Here is a 27,466-nt window from a genome sequence, read left to right as displayed (position 1 = left end):
GGTTGCGGGACAGGGTGTCCGCATTCTGATGCTAATTCCCGGCCGATGCTCGATGACAAAATTATATTCCTGCAACGCTAGTGCAAAGCGTGCATATTGTCCTGTAAGCCCCTCCGAGCTCATCAGGTACAGAAGTGGTTGATGGTCTGTAATCAGCCTAAACGGAGGGCCGCCGATCAGGTGGTGCCGGAACATCTTCACAGCCCACACAGCGGCCAGCATCTCTCCCTTGTAGCTGCTGTAGTTTGCTTCGTGCTTGTTAAGCGAGCGGCTGATACAAGCACACATGTATTCGTTTCCGTCGTCATCGACTTGCCCAAGGACGGCTCCTATGCCCTTATTGGAGAAATCCGTGTGCAGTATCAGTGGGCGGGAGTAGTCGATGCGACGCAGGATGAGTCCCTCCTTGGTGAATGCAGTCTTGATGGCTTCAAACGCCTCTTGCTGCTTGGGACCCCAGACCCACGGTTCACCTTTCTTGAGGAGCTTGTTCAGATCCGCTGCGAGCTGGCTCATTTGCGGGACGTAGCAGCGGTAGTAGTTGATGAAACCCAGCTGCGTACGGAGCTCAGACACGTTGCGGGGAGGCTGAAGAGCCATGATTGCGGCGACCTTGGCCTGGTGAGGACTGATCCCAAAGGCACTGAGGTTGTGACCCAGGTACTCAATGACGTCAGCGCCGAAAATTGACTTGTCAGGATGGGCACGGAGCCCACAGGCTGCCAACATGTCGAGTACAGTGGCCACATGCTTGACGTGCTCCTCAGGCGTCTGTGACCAAATCAGTACGTCGTCAATGAATGCTACGCTGACATCGGCCAGGCCTGCCTTGCCCAGCTCATAATCCATGACGCGCTGAAAGTAGGCGCTGGCATTTTTGAGTCCATACGGCATTCGTGTGTAGGCCATGAGCTTGTTGGAGACCCAGTACGAGGTACGAGCCTGATGCTCAGGCGCTATGGGGATCTGCAAAAACCCCTGCCGCAGGTCCAACTTGGAGAAAATAGTGGCTTTGCCTACGCGCTGGAAAATCTCCTCGGGACGATGCAGCCCATACTTGTCCTGTAGTGTATGCGTGTTGACAGGGCGATAATCCTGTGCCATGCGGTAGTCGGTCCATAAGCCAGTGTCGGGATCCTTCTTGGCGGCGACGACTGGGTTGACGGCGCAGGCTGTCGGTCCCTGGAATTCCTTGACAATGCCTGCTTTAACAAGCTCGGCTGTCTTTTCGGCGATGACCTCGCGCTCCTTGGGGCTATAGCGTCGAGGAGGCTGGACAATCGGCTTGTCGGTGTCCAGATCCAGCCTAAAGGGCCCCAAATCACCGTGATAGCCAGGCAGGTCCTCCATGCTGTAGGTGAATGCCGTACGCTTGCGGGCGCGTACGACGGCTCTGAGAGCATCATTGGTTTCATTGTTCATGCTGATGCTATTGCCCCAGATCCATCCTCCATCAGGATCCTTTTGGTAGCGCTCATAGGCTGTTGCTGCCATGTTGCCTTCAGGCGTAAAGGAGGATACACTGGCAAGTGAAGCGGCTGGGCTGTAGCTTTCCCTTCCCCAGCCGTTGTAGTCAAACCCGTCGTGGTATCGTGCGCCTGAGCACGTTGTAGACGTACCACCGGATTCAGGCACCCAGCTGGCTGCGCTCAGGAGCAGCCCCCCTGTGGAAAGGGCTTGTGTGGCGATTTTTACCCCTGAGGCACCGAACGACTTGCCCTGCATGGCGCCTGCGCCTGCAGCGAGAGAGAGCAGGAGCGTTGCCAGCATGCTGAGTGCTGCAAGGCTTGTCCATGTGCGCTTGGTGACACTGATGCTTTTTGTGCGTAGGGCCTTAGCCCGTTTCCTCTTGCCGCTTCACCGGGGCAGTGGCAAGGGCTCCTGGTGTGTTACGACCACGGGAGTGGCCGCAGTTGCTACGGCTCCAATCGTAGCTGCTACAGTACTGGTAGCTGCTGATGTAATGCTGGTGACCGTAGTTATGATTGCTGATGCTGCCCGCACCAAGGCTGACCTGGGTGTGCTGGCAGACTGAGGTGCTGCATGTGTTGCGTTGTGCTGACCTGCTTCCTTTCCCAACCGGTGCTCTGACGCCTGGGTAGAGGCAGCCGTAGGGGTGCTGGCGTGATTGCAGGGACGAACACATGCGCTCTGTACAGTTGTGTTGGTTGATTGAACGAGTTGCGGACTGTCGTTGCTAACACATCCCCCCCCCAGCTCTGTTGACATGTCGCTGGGAAGAGAGCTGGCCCTGGTACAGAAAGCTGTTGAACGCAGGCTAGCTGTGACCCCTCGTGCGGCGGACTGCAGAGCAGGTGTCATGGGGATGCTAATTGTGTAGTCCGGACTCTCGATGACATTGGGAAACAGGTGGAGCTGCACTGTCGGATACTGGGTGATGGCGTCCGCGACAGGTAGCATTTGCTCATTGCCCACCAAGAAATCGAACAGAGGCGTGTTCTCAACCACCAGTGTCTGAGTGAGGTTGAGCTTGAACTCGTGTATCGTGCCCGGAAGCATTGTTACTTGAACTCCTCTCGTGTCAATTTCCCCCAGAAGCTTGGCATCGACACTGGCGGACGTATCTAGGTGCGTGCGAGTGGGCACGAGTACCAAACCCAGCCGCTGCATGGCACGCTGTGTTATGAGATTTACGTCTGCGCAGTGGTCACGGAGGCTCCGAAACTCGGGGTGTTCATGACCATTGAACCGTAGTGCACCTTGTGGAAAATAAAACATGAGCTGCTTTCGTGCGAAGTAGTCAGCTGCAGGACGGTTGCTGAGAAGCAGTTGCTGCAGCTCGACGCTGTTTATCTCCTGTATGCTTCTGGGTGGTGCTCCAGTTACCCCTGAAACACAGTATGGCACTCCAGAAGGCATCTCACGCAGCACTGGCTGAGAAGTGCAGCCAGCAACACTCAGCGGCCCGGGGGCCTGTATGCTGAGTGCTGCAGTTTGAACGGTAGGCTGCGACAGGGCTGGAACCTGGGCAGCTGCTGGATGCTGCTGCTGAGGTGCTGGAGCTGGCTGAGGCACCCCAGACAAGCCCTCCTTGGAAGGAGACGTATTCTCACAGGTCGCTTCATCGACCTCACTAATTGCCGTGATAACCCTTTTCAACACAGGCCCGTCTATGTTCAAACGGAGCACCAACTCACTGGGTTGGTATGCTGCTGTTGCCGTTGACCCTTGAAGTGTTGCAGCGGCAGGGTGTGGCTTTGAAGACACCTTAGGTGGTGGGTAGACATTATTGCTGATTTCCATGGGTTGGAAGGACACCGGAGTAGCTTGATGAGTGAGAGTGGCGTGCACGGATGCCGCCACCTCATTGATTGTCTCAGAGGCTGTGCCCGGAGGCTGGGTGCTGCGGTTGAAGGACACGTTGGCGTTGTCCTGGTGCGGCACGTACACCTCATCATCATCATCAGTGTCCTCCTCATGGTGCACAGCACCGACAGCCACTGCTCGGTGCTGGCATGGTGCGGCGCCACGCTCACAATTCTGCTGTGCCTGCTCTTTGTTAGCTTGGAACAGCACCTGGAGCGCCTTAAGAGGCGGCTCCCAGCCGGGTGGCGCCAATTGTGGGTGGAGCACCCGGCAGTTTGGCTCATCATGGCCATACCGCCCACAATACTCGCAGGGTGGACCATCATACATGTGGGGACGCCTATTGGAGGCACCTCCATTGTTGACATTGCCTCCGCCACCTCGGTTCTGCCGCCGTTGCTGATCGGCAGCATACTTCGTGGCTGGGGCCTGCTGCTCGGATGTAGAAACCATAGCAGCACGACTCGCGCCTAATGCAGACTGTACTGCTGCGGTGATCATTGCCGCCAATTCATCAGGTTGATGGGAACCCGTAGCTGCGGCACTCTTGCCACTTCCTGTTGGGCGACCATTTAGAACCCAGCAATCCTTGCTGTCGTGGGAGCTGTTGGCGCCGTGGTGCTTGCAATAGAACTTAGACTGGCCGGAGCCGCTGTTTCTGCTTTTGCTGGGCTGCTTGCGCAGCCGTTTCTCCTTCTCACTCGTGATAGCTTGCTTGGACCCGGAGGCGTGGTTGCTGCTGGAATGTCGTTCCCACTCGGCCTGGGCTTGCTGCAGGTTGATCCAGATTGTTTCAGCGTCCGTTGCAATGCTGTTGAGTTGAGCATACCATCCCTCACGTGGGGTGAGCTCGTACTTGGTTCTGATGCGCTCCCTCACTGCTGGATCTAGGCCTTCAATGTAGCGCTCCGCAACAACCGCACGGGAGTATGAGTCTCGAATATATGGCTCGAGCTCCCGTATTTGCTGCAGGTACAGCTGTGGCGAGCCGTTGTCCTGCCTAGTCCGCAAATACTCCAGAACCTTGGCTGTCTTGCGCTGATGAGCAAAAGATTCGTCTAATTTTTCGAGATAATACTCGAGAAGGCTTTCACCATCCAATGCTGGCTCGATAGCATTGTGTGCTGCCGCTGACATGCCCTCTCCCTCTGCGCTAGCTGCCTGGGCAGCTGCAGTGCAGCGGCGGCTGAACCATGCACGAGCATCCTTAACTAACGTATGTAGTTGCTGCTTATGCCAGATGTCGTACATAGTACCTGGTGTAGGAAAGGTGTTGATCAAGTCGAGAGCTTCATCAACGGGCACCTGTCCTTTGTTGAGTCGGAAGCGTGCACGCAGTGTTTGCATTGCACGCAGCGCCCCGCGCTTGAAGGCAGGGAACTCCTCGTGTCGAAAACGGAGCATAGTGGGCCCCGACCACGAGGAGTCTGTATTCTCCATTTCGGTATCGCTGTACCAAGGGCTGATAGAAGGTGAAGACTGTACGGATCCTCCTGAGGGTTTGCTGGGAAGCGGAAACTGCTGAGGTACCGAAGTTACTGCTGAGGAGGCTCGGCTGTGTAGCCGAAAGGTTGGTCCTAGCTCTGAATTAGGCGAGTGGCTGTGTTCACACTCTGCTTCTTCGGCTGCGTCTGCTTGCTCCAAATCACCGCTGCTGCCTGTGTGCTCGACGCGTGCTTCTGACGCGAGGCCGTTGCTCAACCCTGATGCAGTACCGGAGTACTCAGGGTTCTCAAGCCACAGAACCTCCTGCTCCTGCTTGTGCTGCTCAGTGACGGGTTCCAGTCCTGGCTGCTGCTGCTGAGCAGGGAGGGGCGGACCCTTCTTCACTCCCTTTTGTTGCTTTGCGTGACCTTTCCTAGGGCGCGCTGGCGCAGTTGAATGCTCGATGTACCCTGGGGGCCGAGTTGAGCGGTGGGGATTGACACGACGTAGAGAGTCTGCCAGTGCTCAAAAGATGATCAGACTCTTACAAGGCTCTAGTGAGAGCGCAGTGTTCAGTGATGTCCGGGGACACTATTTCACTGATGAGTCTGTACGGCTGGAGCCTGTGTGCACGTACAATAGTCCTGGGACACACACCAACGCCGGAGCGCTTGGTGGCTGAGTACGGCAAAGATTAATAGTTCTCCAACAGCTAGGGCTCGGCACACGGATGCACCAATAGAGCCACCACTAGCTGGTTCCACACCTAATATAATCACACAAATATGCCCGATGGGCGCGTGGAATGCCAGACAACACCCAGGAGCTCGGAAGCTCGACACTGAAAGGGGTGGTTCGGCTACGAATCTTGACTCACTGCTAGCCAGATCAACCACGCCAAAAGCTCACAAGCTGGATAATAACAGCAGCTTTGCGGCAAATCAAAAGAAAATAAGAACGCGACAAGTAGGCAGTAATGCCACGGATGGCTGCCGCCGGAGGGTTGACGCGCCCGCGCTCCTCACACTGGTCGGAACCAGGCGAAGAAGTAACCTGAGGTCGATTAACACTGCGTATTCGATGTGCCTCGGAAGGCTAACGAGCTGTGTTGGCTTAGTGCGCGGACGCGAAAAGCCTAGCTCAATAGATGGGTGACACCACTTGGAGAATATACAGCGACGGATCGCTTTCAATAATAGCTGCACAATAAATTCGGGGTACTGGCACCCGATTCCTTACTTCTTACGGCCGCCTACTTCAGGACGACTCGCCGACCTTCTCGGTCGTTTGGCTGTGGGTTTAATGATGATTATAGAATAGGAGCTCTCCTTGAAGCTCCGGCTTGACTTGGCTGACTCACTCCAGCTTCGTTAACTTGATTTGCGCGATCGCAGTAGGCGAGGACGGGCTGGGAACGGATCCCTGTCGAGCCTAGAGGTAGGAGCACTAAGGGCGGACCTTATGGAATGCTGTGTGTACACTCTCTGTCTATCCTGCTCTGCTGCGCGTGTCGAGGTAGGGTAGGATTGCAGTCTTGTTACACCAAACAGTCCTATCAACCCTCCTATAATTATATTATCTTCAATAATATAATGGTCTATACGCTCACGAAGAGTTGCTTCGAGAGCCAAACGACAAATGTTTGGCCTCTTCGCACTCGCATTTATGGCGAAGTACCGACTGATCCACGCCGGGCCTTATCACACCCGGCCCTACCCTGGATGCGTAACGCTCATCCGACTAACGACAGATGAACGACAACCTAACATTCTCAAATCACAACGGAAAGCGCCTTATACGCTAGTCAGGCAACACCCAAAGTCTCAATTAAATCAATACGCGGTTCGCCTAACTACCTTCGGTTGGCTTAGCCACCTGCGGATAGCGACTAACTCGGTCGTGGCACGTAATTTGTGCGCTCCAGATGTTTTGGCGTGACAGATTAACTGGATGGAAGTGGCCCCGCCTAGGGGTGCGCCTCTCGATTGGTTAGAGCACACTCAAGTGACCATGCCCCAGCGTCTGCATCAAGTTCTCATGCGTGTCCGGTTAGGCTGGTTTTTGCCTTTGGGCAGAAGGTTTACGGGCAGGAACGAGGTCTTGCGCAACGCTGCGCGATTATCCGGCCCGCCGGCGTCTAGAGCCAGACTTACAGGTTACGTAGACATGCAGGTCAGTGTTTCGAGTACGTGTAAAATGCATCCAAAACGATCATTGTGTGCGCCATCCGGGATTTGCACCCGGGCCGCTCGCGAAATTCCGATCATGTTCACGTGGGAGGCGAGTATCCTGCTACTAGACTAATGGCGCAGAGCCTGCCCCTCCGCGCAATTCCGCCAACACAGTCAGCATACAGCCCACACATCCTAAACGCCGTCTCATGGGGCATTTGTCGCTGACCTGGACTTGGCACTCGGGGGCGTTACTGAGTGCTGGACATGCAAGGTACTAGCCTTTCTTACTAGCGTAGGAGCGGATTCCCCCACCAACTAATACGCGCGGTGATGATCTCATAGCGCATTACGCCACCCTTGAATTGCCAGTTGAGAGCATTCGTTAGGTATTTGCCAAGCGGCTTGATGCGCGATGGGAGTGTCCGAATACCCCAGGTGACCCCCGCGTTTTCCCCATAGGGATTAACTGGATGGAAGTGGCCCCGCCTAGGGGTGCGCCTCTCGATTGGTTAGAGCACACTCAAGTGACCATGCCCCAGCGTCTGCATCAAGTTCTCATGCGTGTCCGGTTAGGCTGTTGGGAGTTACAGGTTAATAGGCCTATCTGGGCAACGTGCTGGAGAATGTACACGCTGCGCATGTGGCATGTTCAATGCTGGCACCCACGTTCGCCCCTGGTGCTCTTACCAGTCGTGGGTGCATGTTTTTGCCTTTGGGCAGAAGGTTTACGGGCAGGAACGAGGTCTTGCGCAACGCTGCGCGATTATCCGGCCCGCCGGCGTCTAGAGCCAGACTTACAGGTTACGTAGACATGCAAGATATGTGTGTTTCAGTGAACCATTGGTTATATATATGCAGATGACACAATTATGCATGTTGTCCGCTTGTTCTTTAACAAGATTGTAAAAGAGACCGGCCAGCGTGGACCGTAGCGTGTAGGCTTCTTATGCACCTCTGTTACATCCTATGATCGACGTTTAAAGGTCCCGATACGGCAACATGCAATTTGCACGAGGTGGGAGAGGCCTTGCACGGCCGTGGTATGCTGATTTTTAGCCCCTGGCCGCGGGATAGGGAATCCACTTTTATTTGGCCGACGTTAGTTGCCCGCCGCTGCCGGCGGCCCCAACTGTCTTCACCACAACCCCCTTCTTCTGCTGCTCCATAAAAAATCGCATGATGAGATCGCGGTAATATGGGTCTTGCGGCGAGGGACAGCGGAGACTGGCCGCCAGCGCGGCGTCACCTCCTGGGTATGGAGCACAGCGTCCCCTGCGTGCACCCGCGAGCAGCGACTTGTATGGAAGCCCGTTTGTAGGAAGGTTGATCATCTATAGACCAAGGCCTTGATATTATACCATGGTTCGTTCTATAGACCATTCTATATCATGAGTCTATGTACGATCTACTTCTTGGTCCTCTCTTTTATATGATGACCATGTCTAACAAGTCAAAGTTACAAGTTCCGCACCAGTGCGGGGATGTCCGTCAAGACTAACGATATGATTGTTTTCCGTCGTCGGGGTTCGGAGCCAAGCGTACAGCATTATAGGACTTACGCCTATATTGTAAGGCCTGTATTCAATGTCAACGTCAATGTATTCAATGTCAACGTTTTAGAGCGGTGCACTTCGGCACTCTCTATGGCGCTGACTAGTTCAACACTAATCAGCAAACCGTACATATGGATGGCGATGGGTGAAACCCGTCGAAACACGTCGAACGCCACACAACTGGAGCAAAGCATTATGCACGATTACTCACGAGAGCCGTGTGCCGCGTATGTCGGTGCCAATTAGCCGGTCGGTGGTGAAAGAGGGGCAGGGTGTTGCGAAGAAGCTGCCGCAGACCCTGTTAAATGGAGGACACTCCGCGGGCACGCATCCAGCCAAACCGCCGTTGCCGTCTAGCTCCATCTCTACAAGCCTGTCGGCAAAAGCAGTAGCAGTAGCAGCAGGAGGTGCAGGGGTTACGAGGTAGCACACAAGCATGTGCGCCATGGTGTTCTGCCATGCCCCTGGCGCTCTTCATCGTGCCCACAACTTGCAATTATCCGACCAACCTGGCTTCTGATGTAATGGCCAGAGAAATTCACTCCTCTCCTTAACATATTACGCCCCCACAGGAGGGAGACGTGTAAACCCCAATAGCGCATGTGTTCCCCATGGCGTGCTTCTGTTCCACACTGAACCTAACCCTTATAACTAACTTTATTAATGACCGAGGTCGACCTTTGATCACCTTCGTCGGTTTACCCTAACGGGCCCAATCTGGGATCGGATATTGAGTTACGCATAATAATGGTTACCCTGATCACGCATAATTCTTATTTTGCGTTAATCACGAATAATGTTTTTTAATTACACTGACGACGCATAATGTTTCACACCTATACCTGTGCTTAAAGCAGCAGCCCTCTTCGTAGCCCAACACGGGCGCAGACGGTAATAGCGACACCCCAACCGTGTCTGGCCCAGCCCAACAGTGCTGACCGGGACACATAGATCGCTATAGCTGCACCCACACCGCAGTTCACGCAGGCCTGTCTCAAGAGGACCTGGTTTCGGTGCCTAGGTTCGGGCGCGAATTCCTGATCCTGGGGAACCAGCCAGATAACGAACGAACAGTGGCTCGTGCTTGGCTGATACAAAGGTCAATATAATATAGCACACCGCTGGACTCCCATGCTTGTCGAGGGATTATAACTTCCGAACACTGCTGTCTAGATCCTTTGTTGGCTGGATCGATAAACGGCTGGCGTGTGTGTAGGCGATACTCTATGCCATGCATTATGTGATGGTAAGCGAGCAAAGGACTTGTGAAGTGTGAGTCGCAAATTTGTGATGATGGTGATACATGACTGGATGGTGCTCACTTAGCTCACTTAGGAACAGCAGCACGACACCAGAAGTCGCGCACCCGTTAAGCAGGTTCCATTCTTGGGGGATAGTGCCTTGCAGCCGGTTGTTGCTCAGGTCAATTTCAATGAGGTTTCGGAGGCAACCGATCTCCCTGGGCAGCGTCCCCGTCAGCTGGTTGGAATCCTACATATGTACGGCAGTTGGCAGGCGGGGTGGATTTAGGATCCATGGACTACGGACTCGGTAGTCTGTTTCGATCGTGCTCCAGGTTTTCCAGCTCTTGTGATGTGAGCATTTTTTTAGGGTCATTAGCTAGCCTTGAACCGGACGTTAAGCAGCCAGCAGGCGGCACAATGCAGATGCTTGATGATAGGAATAATGTTCCAATTAATCACCAGTTGTATTCTGAACCTGGTGCCGTACTTCAGTACGGCGAATGTGCAGATAAGTTTGACATTTTTCCCTTCGCTGAATAAGGCAGTTGCGACCATCCGGGTGTTTTTTTATTAGTGCTTCATGCGCCTCTCCCACCCCGGTTCAAATCCAAGGAGCGGCATTGCCGGCAGCAACATGCAACTGAACGCCCTTTGGCTAGTCGCCCGGCTGGTGCTGGTCGTTGGTCCCCACCATCCAATAACATCTGTCTAATCACCTCTGGTGTATGTCCCTTGCTTGCCGTCTACAGTGTTTCAAAAGCGCTGTGAACCCTGGTAGCAACCCTGAACTCATAAACCTAGTACGAGGCTGATACCCAGTGCAAGCACACTGCATGTGACCCCCCGACCCGACAACGTGCATAACCCCAGTGGCACGACGACCCCACTCACCATGTCAAGCTCAGTGATGTTATCAAAAAGCAGAAAGCTCCTGTATACAATACGGCAGAGATGTAAGGCATATGGATTGGTAGGTCTAGTTCGGCTTGCGGCCGGCGTAAAGCAAGATAAATATAGTAGCTGCACTGAAAGTGCTCTTCCAGAATGTCATGCGGCTCTTGTAGCAGCTAGCTACGACAATCAGGCCGCCAACTGGACAGAGCCCGCAACTATGTAAGCGAATGTGCTGTTGCACTGCAACGGCCAAACATACGTGTTGGTTGGATGCTGGTGATGAGTTGCTGAACCCAACGAATACATTCTGAAGTCGGATGGGGTGAACGGATTAGGGTGCCCCTCTAGCAGGGGAGAGCAGGGAACTGCCTCCAAGGGAAAGGGGGTCGCTGGTGAAGCTATACCACCCTGTAACAACATACATACGTGTATTCGTATCCATATTTCGCCCTAGCTATGATGTAGCATGCCTGCGGTGCTTACGTCAACGACGCTGCCAACGGCAGATGTCGCCCGCATGCCCTGCTAGCTGCTGCCGTACATACCCACCCACCCCAACCCACCTCGGAAGGCTTCCAGTAAGTCCTCGCTTGGGCAGGTGGATGTTGGTAACCAGGCGGGGTATGCTCCTGTCCCAGTTCCACTGCAGGCGCGTGAAGACGTGCAAATATATGATGGGGGTCCAAAATAAATGATGAGATCCAAATAAATGATGGGGAACACCGAAGCAATCAAGGCCGCACTTAGGCCCGGGGAAGGAACAGCAACGGTCAACAAGGAGCCTGGGGCTAGAAATCGGGGCTGGAAATCAATGAAGTCAAGCATCCGCGTAGATCCGTCGTATCGTAACTAGGGCAAGATCCTTCCGGCGGGGGCTGACGAGCGGCACAAGACACGAAGGTAGAAAGAACAGCATGGGTGTTGTAGCTGGTTGTGTGTGCTGCTGGGCATGTGTTGTATGTTGCGTTTGTCCTCGTTTCCGTGACAGGGCAAGATTAATTGATTTTTGTAACGATAGGCGCAAACGTCCCCGTTGGTGCGTGGGCGTCGGTGCATGTAGCTCCATCCAGCTCCAGTGCGCCTATCGTCACAAACATCAATTAATCTTTTGCCCTGTCATGGAAACGAGGACAAACGCAACATGCATTTAGCTCCATCCAGCTCCTGTCGGTTATGTGGAGGCGGAAGGACTACACCCTAAACCCTAGGGGGTGTAGAATATTAAGGTTTCAATGCGCGGATAGATGCGTAGGGTAGACAGCTGGGCCCTATCGTCGCAGCCATCTGAGGTGAGGAATTGTTGTATCACGTCCCCGGTGCCTTGTTCTTGTTAGTCGTACTGTAACGAACGCGTTTGTGTAAGAGGGATCAGCTCCCCTGGCATCTCCCAACTGAGTACTCTTTGCCTGGTGTTACATTTGGGTTTCTCGTCCCGGTGTCTTGGTCTGGCTAGCTGCTCAGCCCGGATTCAAATTGTTGTATCACGTCTTTTTGCAAAAAAGGGCCGATCGGCGGATGATAGAGATCCCGTGGTACCCAGGATACCGCAGGAATTGCTCACCTGGTAGCGGCATGACACACCCTCCCAATCAGTTCGTCCCTCCACGAATTCAAAGCCTGTATTGGTGATGACGACATCACGGCGATGTTGAATTCAAAAACTGCACATACGTACGTGCACTATTCAGGCCGCAGATCCCATGTGTACTCATATACAACATAACACATATGTATGCATATCCATATGCGGATCGGACAGGGTTCTGTATGTTTCTGTATGGGTTGTATGTCACTGTCACTACTCGTTCGCACATTCGTGCGCGTGTGTGTGTGTGTGTGTGTGTGCACATGCACGCACGCGGTCCTGTGCGAGTACCTGGGCGTGCTGTGTGTACGGCATACGGTATATGGGAGGATCAGACATGTATGCGAGGAGTTGCATCTGGTCCGATTCCGCAAACGCACGTTTCCCTCAGTAATGTTCGTAGCGTACCTACCGCACGGGTCGATTTTGCACACTCCGCTGGTGTTGCATGTGTGAACGGGCCATTTGGACATGGCGCCGTGCCACTCCGGGTCACGATCCTTGACCTCCATATAGAATGCGATCAGGCCGAATACTGTTTGATTGGATTTAAATTGTTAGGGCCGAAGCGAAGTAGCAGCGTGCACGCCGACGGCATGATGTCATGCAACTGACCCACGGGTCCGCCAGTAATTTTGTGGAGGGTTAATGGCAACGTATGCCATGCTATGGTAGTCAAGCGCAAGAGCCAACAGCTAGTATCCCACTGGGACGCTGTCGTGGTGCCTGTGCGTGCGTGTGTGTGTGTACGTGTGTGTGTGTGTACGTGTGTGTGTGTGTGTACGCGTGTGTGTCTGCACAATGCGTGTGAAAGCACTTGACTCGGTCCTCGTAGCATAACTACTCACTCCCATACCGCACACGGGCCCCATCGTCAGCTAAAACACCCGTAGTAAGAGGCACCCTCCACTTCGAACACTTGAAAGCGAATTACCGTCGCGTTCCAATGTTCGGCCGCACGCAAATAGGCGGTCGTTCAGGGCGACTGATGATAACAGGAGGAGGAGCGGCAGGCAGCAAACCCCCCAGGCGTGCTTGGCGAGGACAACATAAGGCTCCATTGCAAAATTTCTCTATCGATATAGATAAGAATAGTTAAGAGTTGGATTGGGGTGAACTGGCTCAAAAAATTTAGGGTTTGCTCAGCTGCAGCCACGAGTACAAAAGTTCATAAGTACGCGACGAACGTTGCTGAATTGGTGCGTCACTGTAATTCCAACTTATGTTATATATTAGTGACTCAACTTGTTTTGCTAAAGAAAGCATTCTGGTGCTCCAAATGCTTGTGGACGTCTGCCTTTCAATTTTTACTCAATCATCTGTCAGGCTTCCCATCACTTCTCCCCGCGTCCTTCCCGACTGAAAAGTCAATCCTCAATCACAGCGGCTCAGCTTCCTAAACTTTGCGAATGCTAATCAACTTCTACAATGGAGATTTGCGGACCAGCCAGGCAGAGAGAATCCTTCGCTTATTAAAAGATTTATATTAAATGACATGAACGTAAGGGGATTAACTAAATAGAAGTATACCCCACCTACGATATCCCCTTCGACAACTATGATTATCCTCACGCGATGAGGAGTATCAGCATCCCACAGTTGATGATGATGATGAGCGTATCCTCGTGGATTTCTCGTTGCGTATCCTTCCATAAGCGAATCCCAATCGAAACTCATTTCGCCAATTTGCTACGGCACAGCTACCAACGCATCGTAGGTACAGTTACGACCACAAGTGTCGGTGGCAGGTACACCATTTTACTCTCCAACGTCCCATGCTTTGCAGCGCTTTCCCTGATTTGCAACATTAGATCCTGAATCCCGCAGAGTTGAAACCGGCAACAACACCAAGACAACACCGGCAAATCCAAGACTATCGAGATATTTTTCAACAACCAGTTCATGCAAATTTCAATTGATTGAACCTCGACTTGTAACCAAAACCGACCGCCAGACGCCGCCGGATGCCTGCCTCCCCTCCCTCTCGGAAGAGATAAACCGCATGCCCGAACGAGGTCTGACCAGTGAACAAAATTGCATTAACTACAGAATTATTAACAAATTATGGTTTTATACTTCCTTCTAACTTTTAATCTACCCGCCGAACAGCGGTGCCTCCTGCGCCTCCTTATAAAAAAAGTTATGTTAAGGATTCAACCTCTTCTCAACACAACAGCACCTGACACCAGGACATTTGCATAAATGACTGCAGCTGCAAAAGAAATTAACGACATATATATCCATCGTCCGCCGTGGCATCCCTTCACAACTCGCTCGTCCTGGTCCTCCGTCCTGCCGACGCCTGGGCATGGAATGCCCCTCGCATGAAAGAAAAGAGCAAGCAAACTCCTGCAGCCTCGGCGACTTACGTCGGTCGTTCATCATGCGGGGTCATGGGGGTGACCCTGATGCACCCAGGACAGGTACAGATTGTACGAAATTGGCGAACACGACGGAAAAAAGCAAAGCATGTGCACACACGGCACGTGATTGCATTCCCACCTCAACCATCAAAGTCCTCAAAAGAGTCCTATCAATTCTCAGGAAGCCAGGGGCAACAGCTTATTTGCTGATACGTCAGCTGAAATATCTAACGGTTCATAACTAGGGCAGGGGCAAGCACACATCAACAGTTAGGTTTTGACGCATTCACAGCAGGCAGTAGGTAGGCACGCTGTCGACTCCGCCAGATCGAGAGTCTCGCGACTTATCCACCTTCCTTGCCGAACTTCCCTCTTTTACTACCTTATGCCACTGCTGGGCGCAACCGCCAAACGCCACCACAGCCCTCATTCTCACCGTTGTTTTGCTGCGAAGCACCAGCTTACAACCTTCCCATAAATTTCCCAAAACCAACCGATAAGAATCATTTGCACCATTGTCGTTCCAGAAACTCATGCCATATGTACACCACGGTGCATAATAAAAGAGGAATGATGCTCAATGATAAGAAACTAATATGCAATATGTTAAGGATAGCTAGGCTGCCCTAGGAAAATGGCAACAACGGCACCGACAAAATGTCGTGTATGCCCACATACGCCATTCGACGCAAACGCTATGTGGTAATCCCATTGATTTGCGCCGACCCCTAATAATTGTTAGGACAGGTTGGCGGGCTTCCTGCCCGCATTGGTTCGACCTACTCTTTTTTTGAACTTGATTGGTTACCTTCCCAAACCCGGATTCATGGTCATCCAAACGAGCGAATCGAAGTCTTTTAGTCAAAACGTTCCAATACATACGAACCAGCTGTCACGTCGTTGGATCTTATCCTTCATTTGAACAATATCATCATAGCTATCTGGGGGGATTGCGCAAGGCAGATCATGCTGTGCTGCTGTGCCTACCTAGGGACTCGTCAACAATCCCATCCCATACTTCAGCCCTTGCCTTGGCTTCCAGGCCAAAGGCAAGGTCGTGCTCGGGTGTCCGCGCACCACCACCGCTCGTTCGGACGGAAAAACCTGTCTCTAACCCCCCCATTCCCTGTACCTTTACTTCGTGCTCGCCGGCGCACCGCCATGCTCAATTTTTAGATCGTCCAGGCAAAACCACGTATTTGCCGAGCCCACAGACCTGTACGGGGTCACAGGCAAAATTGACATACGTGGCCCGCCTTCGTTCATTCCACGCCATAAAAGAGTGTGCTGGTGGCCTCCCTGACATCAGGACACCCACGGTGGGGAAGCTACTGCGCAGTAGCTTTTTCACGCTCACTTTTGAGGTTCCTTTCGCCGAACTTCGCGCGCTGATGCAGCAGACGAGTTTCGCACGCCTCCGCAAACATCAAAAGAGACCAACAATTCTCTCAAAGGGGAGAAAAATTCAATTATTATTTCAGTACTTTAAATTTTAGTGGACTGCACCCTTTGCACTGTTTCTGTACTCACTGGAACGAGATCTTGTCCATATCATTGGCCCTGTTCCCGCAATTGAAAGTCGAGTCGAACGGCAGCGACCACTGCAACGGTGATGCGAGATGCATAGCACACCACAGGGGAGGTTCTGATTATTCAGGTCACTCGATACGTCCTTGCAGAACGTAAGTAAGGAAAGTGTGAAGATAACGAGGAGATGCCATCCAAAAGCTGAAAATTAGCAAGTGACTATCATGGGAAAGGATAATTTCGGAACTGCGGTTGAGCATTTATCGCTCGCTAAGCATTTATGAATAGTTTTATCGGTCCATCGCCGTACCAGCCGTACCCATACCAACTGTACGAATGGAACCGACCTGGATCCAGCCGTCTTCGCCACGGGCGCTAGGCGACACCGAGTTAAGATATGCCTGCAGTGATGGAGGAGTACGGCATCATGCGAGAAAAGGTGCTGCAGTGATGGAGGAGTACGGCATCATGCTAGAAAAGGTGCTGCAGTGATGGAGGAGTACGGCATCATGCGAGGAAAGGTGCGCTGGTTTAGTGGGAAATCGTGAACTAACTGGAGCAGCACGTGCTCGGGATAAGGGCCAAAATCTATTTTCAGCGATCCATCCCAAACGCGAAAAGTAATAAGCGGTAATTGCTGTGCCGCCCACTGCTTGGTACGCGGTGAGGTTCAATGGCTTGATCACACTAATGACCTGAACCTGAGCCAGCTACGCAACTGCTTGCTGGCCCCAGGCGGCCTCCGGCGGCGCAAAGTACGCGCGCATTTCGATGAGCAGGGAAAGGTCAGAATCTAGTCACTTTGATAATGATAAATAATAAACGGGAGTTCCTACTGCGGTCGTACTTTGCCGTACCTCTCCAGGGCAATAAATGTCATCCTCCTGCTGAGCCACCATCACCTGTACGGAAAGGAAAGGACGAATCGAATTTGTAACCCGATCAGTGAACCGCGTAAGGCCCAACGAGGTTGACAAATAGAATTATTCTTGAAGCTCAAGAGCCATGGGTCGGATTCATCGGATGGATCATGTCACATGGACATCTAACGGTATACCCGTCGCAATCTAACGGTATACCCGTCGTAATCTAACGGTGTAACCGTCGGGTGGATCCACCCCTGGCGAGCATTCCGCTGCCGTACATCCTCCTACAAGTTATATCATCTATATATAAGGGGAGTGTACCGCTCCGAGGAGTGTCAGCAGCGGGGAGCTGTACACATTCACACAGCATCGAACCCACCTTGAGCGGCGGCACGTTGCCGGGTGTGTAGCGATCTCGCAGCCAGAAGGTGATTGACGTCGCTCCGTAGAAGGGCTGATAGCCGGGGCGGTCGCATCCACGGCACCACCAAGTCATGCCGCCGCCTGAAGGCCAGGAATTGGGAGCGTTCGGTTGAGATGGGTGGCCACAACCACCGTTCGGTTGAGATGGGTGGCCACAACCACCGTTCGGTTGGGTTGGGTGGCCACAACCACTACCGGGGACGCCCGTGTAAGAAGCTATTTACACCGTTGTTCTATTACTTTCTACACCACCGAGTCTCCCTCTTCTCAGACCTGACCTTAAGAGCATGGGAGGATCACCAAGTAACCAAGCGCTGCACAACCAACGAACCAACCGCCAACCACTACTAACCCACCAGGAGCCACCTCGGCGCACGCCGCTGCTGAGCCGCTCAGTCCCCACCCTGGAGCCGTCACGTTGAAGTTATGGGTGGGCGTGTAGTACGGAAACCAGGACCAGCCCGTGGTCACCATGTTATCGTACAGCGTGTCACGGTTGATGTAGCCGGGGGAAAGCTGCAGCGCGGCGCCGCTGTAGCAGTCCACTGGCCTGCAGCATGCGGGGGGTGTTCCCGAGAGACAGAACGGCCGGACCGCGGGTCCGCGGGTCCCAGGTTATAGCTATCTCTTTTTTGTGGTGCTGTATGATGGTTGTGGCGGTTGGATGGATGTGGTGGTTGTGGCGGTTGGATGAAAAGAGCAACAGGAGTCAAGACCACTTTTTTTGTATTCCATGCTGCACATTGTAACCTGAAACATCGCCCCACTACTGGTTGCTTGCAAAGGAATACATCATGGGAAGGGATGTCCTGCCGCAATGATCAGAAAAACCAACATGTTCTGAGAAACCAGAAACCAGCACACAAGCTTCCTAAAAAGCGAGTACGGACCGTACGGCATCCTACCTGATGTTGAGCATCATCTCTGGGTACATGGGGTGGGCCAACTGTAAACGGTTCGGTACGGCAGGGAGGAGTGTTCCAGAACAGATTGGAGCCAGCAGGTTCGGGGAACACCACGTCATTGCGACACGAGGGAAACCGAAAAAACCAACTCCACGACAACGAGGCTTTCCTACGGGTCACTAGCTCAATAAATTCATTGTTGTTTTGTAAATTCGATATGTTGTATCGAATGTCCCAACCGCGTCCTTGGCGGTTAGATAATACGGCACATGTTGGTAGTACGGCACATGTTGGTAGTACGGCACATGGTGGTAGTACGGCACCAACCCACCCGTTCATACGCCCAGAACGAGATATCCATCTCGTGCTGCCCGGAGCGTGGGTTAGTGGAATTCTTGAAACAGCAGGACGGCTGCGGCACCACGTAGGTAGCGGTCGGGGAGGCAGGGGGAGTGTGTGCGGTTGGGCACTGCAGGGCCACGGGGGCTGCTGGGCACACGGCGGGTTTACTACACGATGTACGGTGTAACTTCGCTTCGTTACAGAAAGAAAGGAAGTTTCAGAAGTCTAAAATTAGGTCTACAATCCGCAGCCTACATTTGCGGCATTGGTATATGTGAAGTATTATTAATAATCAGTCCCCCTTAAAAAAAGGAGGGACGACTGGCATACAACTCATGGCTCAACACTAGCATAGCAGTCCACGGCTGCCACAGCGTTTTCCCACGCATGCCGTACCTGCTCGTACGGCTCCTGACCCTTGGGCGAGTACCAGCAGGGGCAGATGTCAATGACGTGCACTCTAATCGTCCTGTTTGGGTCCCAGCAGCGGACGTACACATAGCCGTCCTTCTCGGCAGGGTTGCCGGGGAACGAGCGGTTGAAGTTGTCCACAGCGTTCCCGTGCCTGTGTGTTGCGGCACAGGTACATAGGATAAACATTCTAGTGCAGTGCAGATAGGCCTTCGCGCATCATGCTCGGCTACATCAGCCACGGCTTCGGCGCAGCGCACACAAGTACGGCAGAACATACGGAAAACAGGTAATCTTAGAAACCTTGTGACAATTAAAGGCCTCGTGTATGTATGTATGTACGTACGAGGAGAGGCACCATAAAAAAACGAACTCGTGGGGTGCAACATGTGCCGACGCTTCATGTGCTGACGGTTTCGGGTCCTCTATGGGTTGAAGGAAATAATGGAATTTGATCATTACACTTGATTGCCGTGCGCCTTGCGGCCCCGTAGCGCTCACTCTGGATAGTAGTACCAGTTGCCGTACTGAACCGCCTCATCGTTGCGACCCAGGACGATGCCATCAACGCACTTGACCTCGTAGCAACGGCCGCAACTACCTACATAACAGCAACGATGAAAACCACCCTCAGTATATAGAAAACAGAACGTGGACCGAAATATGATGACGAAAAGGACGAGAGCCTTTCAAATGTGGATGCCTAGATTCTTAAGGATGCTTCAGGATGTACTGGAGTGACTGCGTATTATACGGCGTACAACTGCAATGCGTGTGGAAATTGCAACCCCCCTGTTTAAAAACTAAAAACGCTTCAAAGCTCGTACCGGGGAAGTCGGGATTGGCGTCCGCGTACGACGAGACTTCGGACTTGTCGAAGGGTAACGAGCCGTCGGCATTCGTGTAGCCGCACCTGCACACCGCGTATGTTGTGCAGACCAAATCGCAAATCGCAATTTTTTGATAAGAATTTTCGGGGGTTCAAGAATCGCTATGCGAACATCGCGATTTCGGGACATGCCTCGGATATCTCGGAGTAGCAGTCCTCTAAACACTAATTTACACTTAGGAAGTTACAACAACTTTTACCATAAATTTACCACCAGAATCCTGGCCGGGTGGCGCACAACAACAATAATGGATATAACAACGCACTCCTCCTGTTTTGTACAGCCCAACATGTCAGCAGATGCCCCGGCTAGGCCGCACTTCCCCTACCAGTAGAAAGTGCATTGGATGCACATACAGTTCATATGTGCATATATTTAGGCCAGTATACCCACCATGTAGAGTCTATGGCACAGCTACCTTGCTTGTGGGGGGCTGTAAGGGCTCGCAAGCGAGGGAGCCCCACAGCTCAAAAGGTGGCGCGCAACTATCGCAGTCGCAACTTACCCGCCCCACTCTAAAATGCCAAACGCCGACTCGCCGCCGCCACGGGACGGAGCAAAGACGTCCACAAAGGGGTGCGGAGTGCCGTACCTGTATGGCATGGCACGGCATAATTCTACACTGTGGATGCGAAGCAACCCAGGCCAAAAGGCTTGAGACATAGTTGGCAATACAAGAACGGAATATACGGCACGAGTCAACTTGAAACATAGATACCCCGCTATTCAGACCCGGACCCCTGGCCGTTGATGTTCTGGACCCGACCCACGGGTCGGTACACGAAAGCCATATGAACTGGAAAACACACAGATCGCCATCTCCATCCGTAACCAGCGCTCAACAAATAAAGCCGTTGTTTCAGTTTGCCCTCGAGTTTTTATACTCGTGTCCACACCCGATCCTCAAGGCGTCTACATGCAACTAATAACAACGTGTCAACTGCATGAGCCAGCACGTAAATGCACAACACGTACGACAGTCAAAACCCCAATCTGCCTGACCCGGGGATCACCATCTGCTCTCATTGGAGCATTCCCTTAGTGCCGGAACCAAAATTTCAACATCGGAAACCGGATCCCAATCTCACCATGAAGCTCGGGCTCGGATCCATCCTGCGGGCGGTGGTGGCGGCTTGCTGAAGCTGGTGTTAGGTGCGGCTGGGTTCGCGGAGGGCGGTGGGATGGGGCTCATGGCCGAGGTTTCCTGTCCACCATTACCGCCACCGCCACCGTTGCCTGTGCTAGCATTATCTTCAGCAGTCACATGCGTAGGGCCCCAGCAGGGGAGGAGGGCAAAGAGCACGAGGAGGTTTAGGACGGCGGCGCAACGAAGGGCCAGTTGTGCCATGGAGCTTTCAGGGCGTGGGCGGGCGCGTCGGGCCATCTGTGTGGTTGTACACGTGTTGCAGGGACACGGATTAAACAGACCAAACGGGGCAGCAACCTTTCTTTCCTTTCCTTCCTAGGGAGTGGTAAGCGCTAGTAAAGCTTTGGTCTTGATGAGAACTGCGAAGTAGGTGCTTGTGCAGCCTTATATAGCCTTCCTTCTGCGTGCGGGTGCTCGTATTCGGTGCGGCTGCGGAGACTTTCGGGCTGACTCGGCATATCCGTACGGTGGCATCGGATCGGATCGGAGTGTAAGCGTGAGGTCATTTCTTGAAACACGTCGGCATGAAAATTACAACACTTCTTTGGAGGCTCAGGAGTATAATTTGCCAACGTATGGCCTACTGCGACAGACGCCGATTTTCGCCAGAGGAAATCCAAGACTGTCATGAGCTGCTGCTGCTGCGCTGGACGTCGCTGGACGTCGCTGAAGCCATCGCCTTCACTAAATACAAATCCGAAATCACGAGTTGTAAAATCTTATGCATAATTTAGGCGTGTTTCCATGCCCAAGAAAGCTACACCCGAAGTTCACAGTCGCCGTGGACTAGATGTTGACCAAGCAGAAGCGAGGTGGTGTCCCTCGGGCCGAGGCGCTTCCAAGCTTCTGAGGCCCCCCATCTGAAAGCATCTGCCCAAAGCATTATTTATCGCTGAGCAAGCCGTGAGTGATAGGGTGATACTGTGACCCCTGGGGTTGTGACAAAGGCGGTGGCTCGGCCAGAGGATGCGCGTTGAGTTCAAGGGGGTTGATGGATTGCGGCGCATGTCGGGACCCGCTAGGCCTTGGAGCATGCTCTGGTCTGCAGTGTACTAAAGTTGCGACGGTCAAAGCGGGGACGCAACGCTGACGTTGAACGACATGGATCACTTCTATGGTTGACAATCTGACATGCTCTGCTGTAGCAAACACAGCAAACAGCAAAGGAAGGCAGACAGGAACCGATTCTCGTTAGGCACCAACGAACATCAACGGACCGCAAAGCGGTGTTTAGATTGATAAATGTGCATCCACTGCCTACCAACACATATCTCTGCACTTTTGCGGTTGCCCCACAGCTTGCTGCTTGCCGATTCCTTACGCCTCTGTCATCCGTAAGGCGGAAGCCGGCCTACACATAGGAAGAAAGCTTTCAGCTTTAAGTTTTGATTTATCCACCCTTACGTGATGAATTGTAAACATGATGTGACGTGTAAATGAAGAGAATGTGACGGTGAACCGGTGTGTCGTTGCCATTCCCCAATCCTTTGGGCCTCCAGCATACAAGCATCGACGATGGCAAGGGGAGCTTCTTGGCATCATTACCAAAAAAGCTTTGGGGCATGGATGTCGGCAGCCAAAGCGAACACCTCGACCTTCCTACATACCTTGTCATGCTTCTACGTCGTAAGTTTGCCATGTGTAACTTGCTCCGTCCAGAATGAACTTAATAGCGCCAGTATTTTTAACGCTACGGCAAATTTTGAGCTGAAGTCCTCGTCTTTCCGTGGTTTCCCATGAACCTGTTGGCATACCTCCCCCTCCCAGTTCAGCCGCTACGGTCTCTTTGTGTCAAAAGTTACCGGCCCCTCCATGCGGCCTACCTTCGGGGGCCAAGGGGACTACGTGGTTGCGGAGGCGGTGACGCCGATGTGGGGCGACCTTAAGCCCGGTGGGTGCACGGGCGCGTATCCGATCCTACGCCTTGTGAGTACCTCGAAAACAACATCCTGGTTGCTGCACCTGTGCATCTGTGTACTCGCTCGCCCTACCAGCGTCCACCTATGTCAATACCATCACCACCGCTGCCTCCTTCCCCCGAAGCACCCAGCTTGAGGCCCCGCTCCTCTTGATCTCCCCCATCCTAGGAGACATCGTGATTTGCGCCCGGCCCGTGGACCCAGCGGAGTCCATCATCAAGCGCGTGGTGGCGCTGGAGGTAAGCCGGAACCCGCTCGCTTTTGCGTCATCTGATTGGGTCGAGCCTTACTCGGCAGCAGCTTTTTTTACCTTTCCATTCGAAAGACGGGGCAAAGAGCTACACACGAGGGTGAGCGGGGGCCAGGACGCGCCTGACAAAGGGCAGAGGGGAACGTACCGATCATGAGGTATGGTATGGTGAACGCGAGGACAGGCAGGGCAAAGGGGCCATGCGCAGGGGCACCCCGCGAGAAGCAGTTTCCATTTTAACAAATTACATGTTGTGTGCCATGCGTCCCCAGCTCCCAACTCACCTCCTTGTCGCTACCTTGCCACTCACGGGTAGCAGAGCCTGCCCCTGAATTCGCTGTCTGGGTCCACGGGTCGGGCGGAAGTTTTGATGGTTCCTGGGAGGGGGGAGGTCAGGAAGAGGGGGGAGATTAGGAAGAGGGGGGAGATCAGGAAGAGGGGGGAGATCAGGAAGGAAGTGTGGGGACCGGGGCCTCAAGCTGGGTGCTTCGGGAGGAGAAGAATGAAGAGGAGGCGGAAGTGGCGTTGCTGGGGCGGGCAGGGTGAATGGGGCGCCAGATGTGGTGAATGGGGATGGGGTTTTCTTCTCCGTGCCCGGGCTCGATTATGACCCAAAACCAGGGGCCCCGCGTGTTAACGTCCGCGCGCCTGACCTGCTGCTCCTTGAAGGGGGACGAGGTGGTGCTGTATCCTGATCGGGAGAGCAGCGAGGTCCGGAGGGTGAAGGTACGTCCGTAATGCCTATTTCTTTAGCAAGGTGGTCTGCACCATCATCAGCACCAGCACCAGCAGCAACATCATTACAGCAGCAGCAACGTCGTCGTCATCATCATCATCATCATTACAATCAGCATCATCTGCATTCTTTCCTGGGCGTTACGAGGTTCGTGTAGGTGCCTGGTACGGCGGGACGGACCAGGTGTGGAACTGATTTGCGTTCTGTACGGCACAGGTACCCCCGGGGCACGTGTGGATTCAGGGCGACAATCTGACGCAGTCGTTGGATTCCCGGCAGTACGGCGCCGTACCGAGGGCCATGGTGCGAGGCCGAGTAATCTTTCAGGTGCGTCCATGTACGGCAGAATATCTTTCAGGGCCGAGTAATCTTTCAGGTGCGTTCATGTACGGCGCCTATACGCTTATGGCCGAATTGTGAGAGCCCCTTAGACTTGTTGCGTCGTCGCAATCCTACATGCGTGCGAGGTTGGGAATTATCATGGCCATTAAACGGACTGTTTTTTGGTAGGTTGCCTTTGTTGACGTGTCGCTTCGTTGAATGCCTGTGCTCACGCCTCCTCGCTCGCTGCTCATGGACTCTTTTTGCTTCGTCACGCCACGGCATCGCATATGGAGGAAATTCGCCGGCTTGAAGGAGCGATTGTTTCCCTGGCTCCTCATTAATGCAGGTTTTTCCAAATCCTGGATGGGTGGACAACTCCATAGAATCCGTCAGGCGGTGATGATGAACTACGAAATCATACGAGGGCTTTCTGGAGCGTGAATGGCAGAGCCTCCGAGCAAAGATATAGATGTATAGCACTTGAGCGTTGCCATACTGATGACCCCAGGAGGAGGGTAGGATCCGGGCTGGAATTAGGGAAGAGCTCTGTCGCAGAATTAGCCTGGATTTTATTCCTGACAAAAGAATTGGTCCGTCGAGGTCTTGAATTGTTCTGGCGGGCTCGCCGGAGGTATTCGAATTGCGCTGTGGAGCCCCGGAATTGGGCTGTGCTGGCCTGGATTGGCCTGTCCGGGTGTCGAATTGGCCTGGCAAAGTATTGAATTAGCCTTGCAGGGTATCGAATTGGCCTGCTCAGGGTGTCGAATTGGCTGTAAAGTTTGCAGGATTGGCTCAGGCTGGCATCCGGAAGCACATGACTTTTAAGGAATTTACAGAAAACTTTGCAAGGGGACCGCTTACAAGTGCTTCATGTGCGTGTTGGTTTCGATCCCAGGACGTGGAGCAGGAAAACTTGCACACCTGGTTACCGTACTCTGGCAATGTCGGGAGGCAAGCACTCAGGGCCACAACTGCAATACCCAGTCAAGTCAGTCGCTGAGGCCCCACTGTTTTCCTACCACACTTCATCGGCAGTTTGTCCAGTTTATACCCGCCGTACTCGCATGCATGAATAGGTTCGGGTGGAAACAATGGCGAATCTCCGATACACACCGCTAAACTCAGTACCACGAGCTACAATGAAAACAAAAGAAAATGCAGATGTCTGTCGAGAAGAATGTGTGCTCCATATGCGTTCTGTGCCTTAATACATCGAGCTCTCCGTTAGGCGGGGCATGGCCCATGAAGTTGCCCCTGGTATTCCGCCCATGCAACCAAACACTGTCACAAAACGTTGCACGTCTGGGCCCATGTAAACAACGACACTTCCGTGTGGATTGGCTACCCGCGCTCTCCATGCCAGGGGTCCTCCCTCCTGCTGGTGACTCCCAGATTGTCCACGCACAAACGCCAAACGTTGGCGCAGAAAACAGACAGGCCACTGCAGTATGGCATCAAACCATGCATAACCCACAGCGGCTTTCAGCAGCAGTACTGCTTGGCGAATGCGACTAGCATGTACTCCGTTGCGCATCAAACACCCATCCACGCGTTGCACTCCAGCAGACCATCGGATTCCATGTCGTAATACACTGTCGCCCCAACACGTGTGTTAGCAGCCGCGGACAAGCATGGGTCCAGGTTGATCCCGCCAGGAGTGAACACCAGCCGCCCACTCAGGGGTTGTGTCTCAGCTACAGAGCGCGCCACAGCAACTATAGAGGTGCCTGTCTTGAATATCCAGCAACGAGTTGGCGATCTGTCGAAACTGTGAACCGACCCCCGAACAAGCTGCTCTGCCCTTAAGATCTCTGCTGACCTGTACATCAATACACACCAATTGGGTCAGCACAAACCATGTGTCACACGAGTGAGGCTCAGCTTGTCACGCGACTCACTGGAATCCAAAATCGTTGTCACCACATTGCGCGCACGTTGTAACGCTTCCCTCCACCTTCTGTCATCTATGGCCCGGTACACTCCCTCTCAGTGCCGTGGCGGCACGAAAGAGGGAGAGCTGTAAATCCTCTGCATGGGAGGGGGTGTATGTAAGGACACACGGTCTCTCAAAACACCGTTCGCAATGTTTCCATTGTCCTACCCTCTACCCCAGGGCTTCCTTTTGTGCTGGCAGATATAATAGCATGCTGATTGTCATCCTTGCTGTTGGATTTGGGTGCGTTGAGAGTCTGCGGCAATGCGGCTTGCGAGTTGCCCGCTTGTGCCAACCAGCGCCGTAAAGGGTTGCCGCGTAGTACAGTTTCAACCAACGACCAACCAACGAGAGTATGGGGCCTGCGAACCCACGATCAGGTTGAAGCACAGAAATGCAAACATAGATCTGATCGGCAGATCATTTTGTTGAACGCGTTTATCCTGCGGAAATAAACTGGCAGCTATTAGTGGTGCTGTTCACGGATGACCGGCCCTATTTGCCTATTACTAGGAGGAGGCGATTTCCATGATGGAGTAGTATTTTGAAAATCTGTTTGCATGATTTTGAAGGGTTTATAATTCTATAATATTGCAGTGCATTCGGTCCTGCAGGCGGGCCGTATTCTTGCAGTTCTGTGACGCGGCCTGTGGTCAAACATGAAGCACCCGAGCATGCCGCATGTAGCAAAACTGCATTGGATTTGAGGTCTACATAATCCTGGGTAATATTAAAATTATTTTGGTGCAACGGCCAACGTCTTTTTATGAAATGCGTTCGGACCGCGGGAAGTTGCGAGGCCCGCAGCTGAACTTTGTTGAACGCGGCATGGAAACAAGATATTGTTGTTACAAAGTCACTGCAATTTCGCTCTGTGACCCGACCAACGGTATTCGCACGTGCGTGTGCGTGTGCGTGTGCAGCCGCGTGCCAGAGCGCGAGTAGGGCCCCTCACGTTCGACCTGCTCCTTATACCCATGACACCCCCCACAAAACGTCTTGGGGGACGTGCTCACGATCATCACCATATAACCGTATATCAAAAAACTTACTGCTGTTAGCAAATGCTGAACAGAAACCCAGCACCGTACATCTGCGGTGACACAGCACCCCAACTCAAAGCGAAGCAAGGAAGAACATTGTATTGTGTAGCACAGCAAAGCCAACAGATTTGGACGGCATCTGTACGGAGATGTTATCTGGTCCGTTGCATCTGCTGTGCAAGAGA

The 27,466-nt window shown here is 53.1% G+C and overlaps 4 protein-coding genes across 4 annotated transcripts in view; 1 reads left to right on the top strand and 3 right to left on the bottom strand.

Annotated features, from left to right (window-relative positions):
- Nucleotides 1-8,686: 8,686 nt before the first annotated feature.
- On the bottom strand, nt 8,687-12,714 carry VOLCADRAFT_87858 (uncharacterized protein; the record flags this gene model as incomplete). Its single annotated transcript, XM_002947537.1, has 7 exons — nt 8,687-8,852; nt 9,846-9,970; nt 10,615-10,654; nt 11,181-11,260; nt 12,179-12,234; nt 12,476-12,502; nt 12,615-12,714. 7 exons carry the CDS (start codon nt 12,712-12,714, stop codon nt 8,687-8,689), a joined length of 594 nt encoding a protein of 197 aa, XP_002947583.1.
- A 2,712-nt stretch (nt 12,715-15,426) lies between these two features.
- Nucleotides 15,427-21,277, bottom strand: VOLCADRAFT_87857 (uncharacterized protein; the record flags this gene model as incomplete). The annotated part of the gene is made up of 14 exons (XM_002947536.1): nt 15,427-15,506; nt 15,723-15,781; nt 16,096-16,166; nt 16,440-16,493; nt 16,950-16,994; nt 17,338-17,462; nt 17,738-17,931; nt 18,287-18,327; nt 18,618-18,698; nt 19,025-19,193; nt 19,541-19,640; nt 19,867-19,952; nt 20,435-20,521; nt 21,018-21,277. 14 exons carry the CDS (start codon nt 21,275-21,277, stop codon nt 15,427-15,429), a joined length of 1,452 nt encoding a protein of 483 aa, XP_002947582.1.
- Nucleotides 21,278-22,591: 1,314 nt separating this feature from the next.
- Nucleotides 22,592-26,445, top strand: VOLCADRAFT_87856 (uncharacterized protein; the record flags this gene model as incomplete). Its single annotated transcript, XM_002947664.1, has 6 exons — nt 22,592-22,702; nt 22,844-22,967; nt 23,071-23,234; nt 23,915-23,971; nt 24,198-24,308; nt 26,419-26,445. 6 exons carry the CDS (start codon nt 22,592-22,594, stop codon nt 26,443-26,445), a joined length of 594 nt encoding a protein of 197 aa, XP_002947710.1.
- A 641-nt stretch (nt 26,446-27,086) lies between these two features.
- VOLCADRAFT_103523 (uncharacterized protein) overlaps nt 27,087-27,466 on the bottom strand; it is a gene marked incomplete at its 3' end in the record, with an annotated part of 3,762 nt that continues 3,382 nt past the window's right edge. The window contains exon 4 of the mRNA XM_002947535.1: nt 27,087-27,331. Within this exon, the coding sequence (XP_002947581.1) occupies nt 27,087-27,331 (245 nt within the window). The remainder of the gene's footprint in view (nt 27,332-27,466) is intronic.

The sequence above is a fragment of the Volvox carteri genome (assembly GCF_000143455.1).
Source record: "Volvox carteri f. nagariensis unplaced genomic scaffold VOLCAscaffold_7, whole genome shotgun sequence".
Lineage (NCBI taxonomy): Eukaryota > Viridiplantae > Chlorophyta > Chlorophyceae > Chlamydomonadales > Volvocaceae > Volvox > Volvox carteri.
Note: the sequence above shows the minus strand (reverse complement) of the source record. Positions and strands in the feature narration are given on the sequence as shown.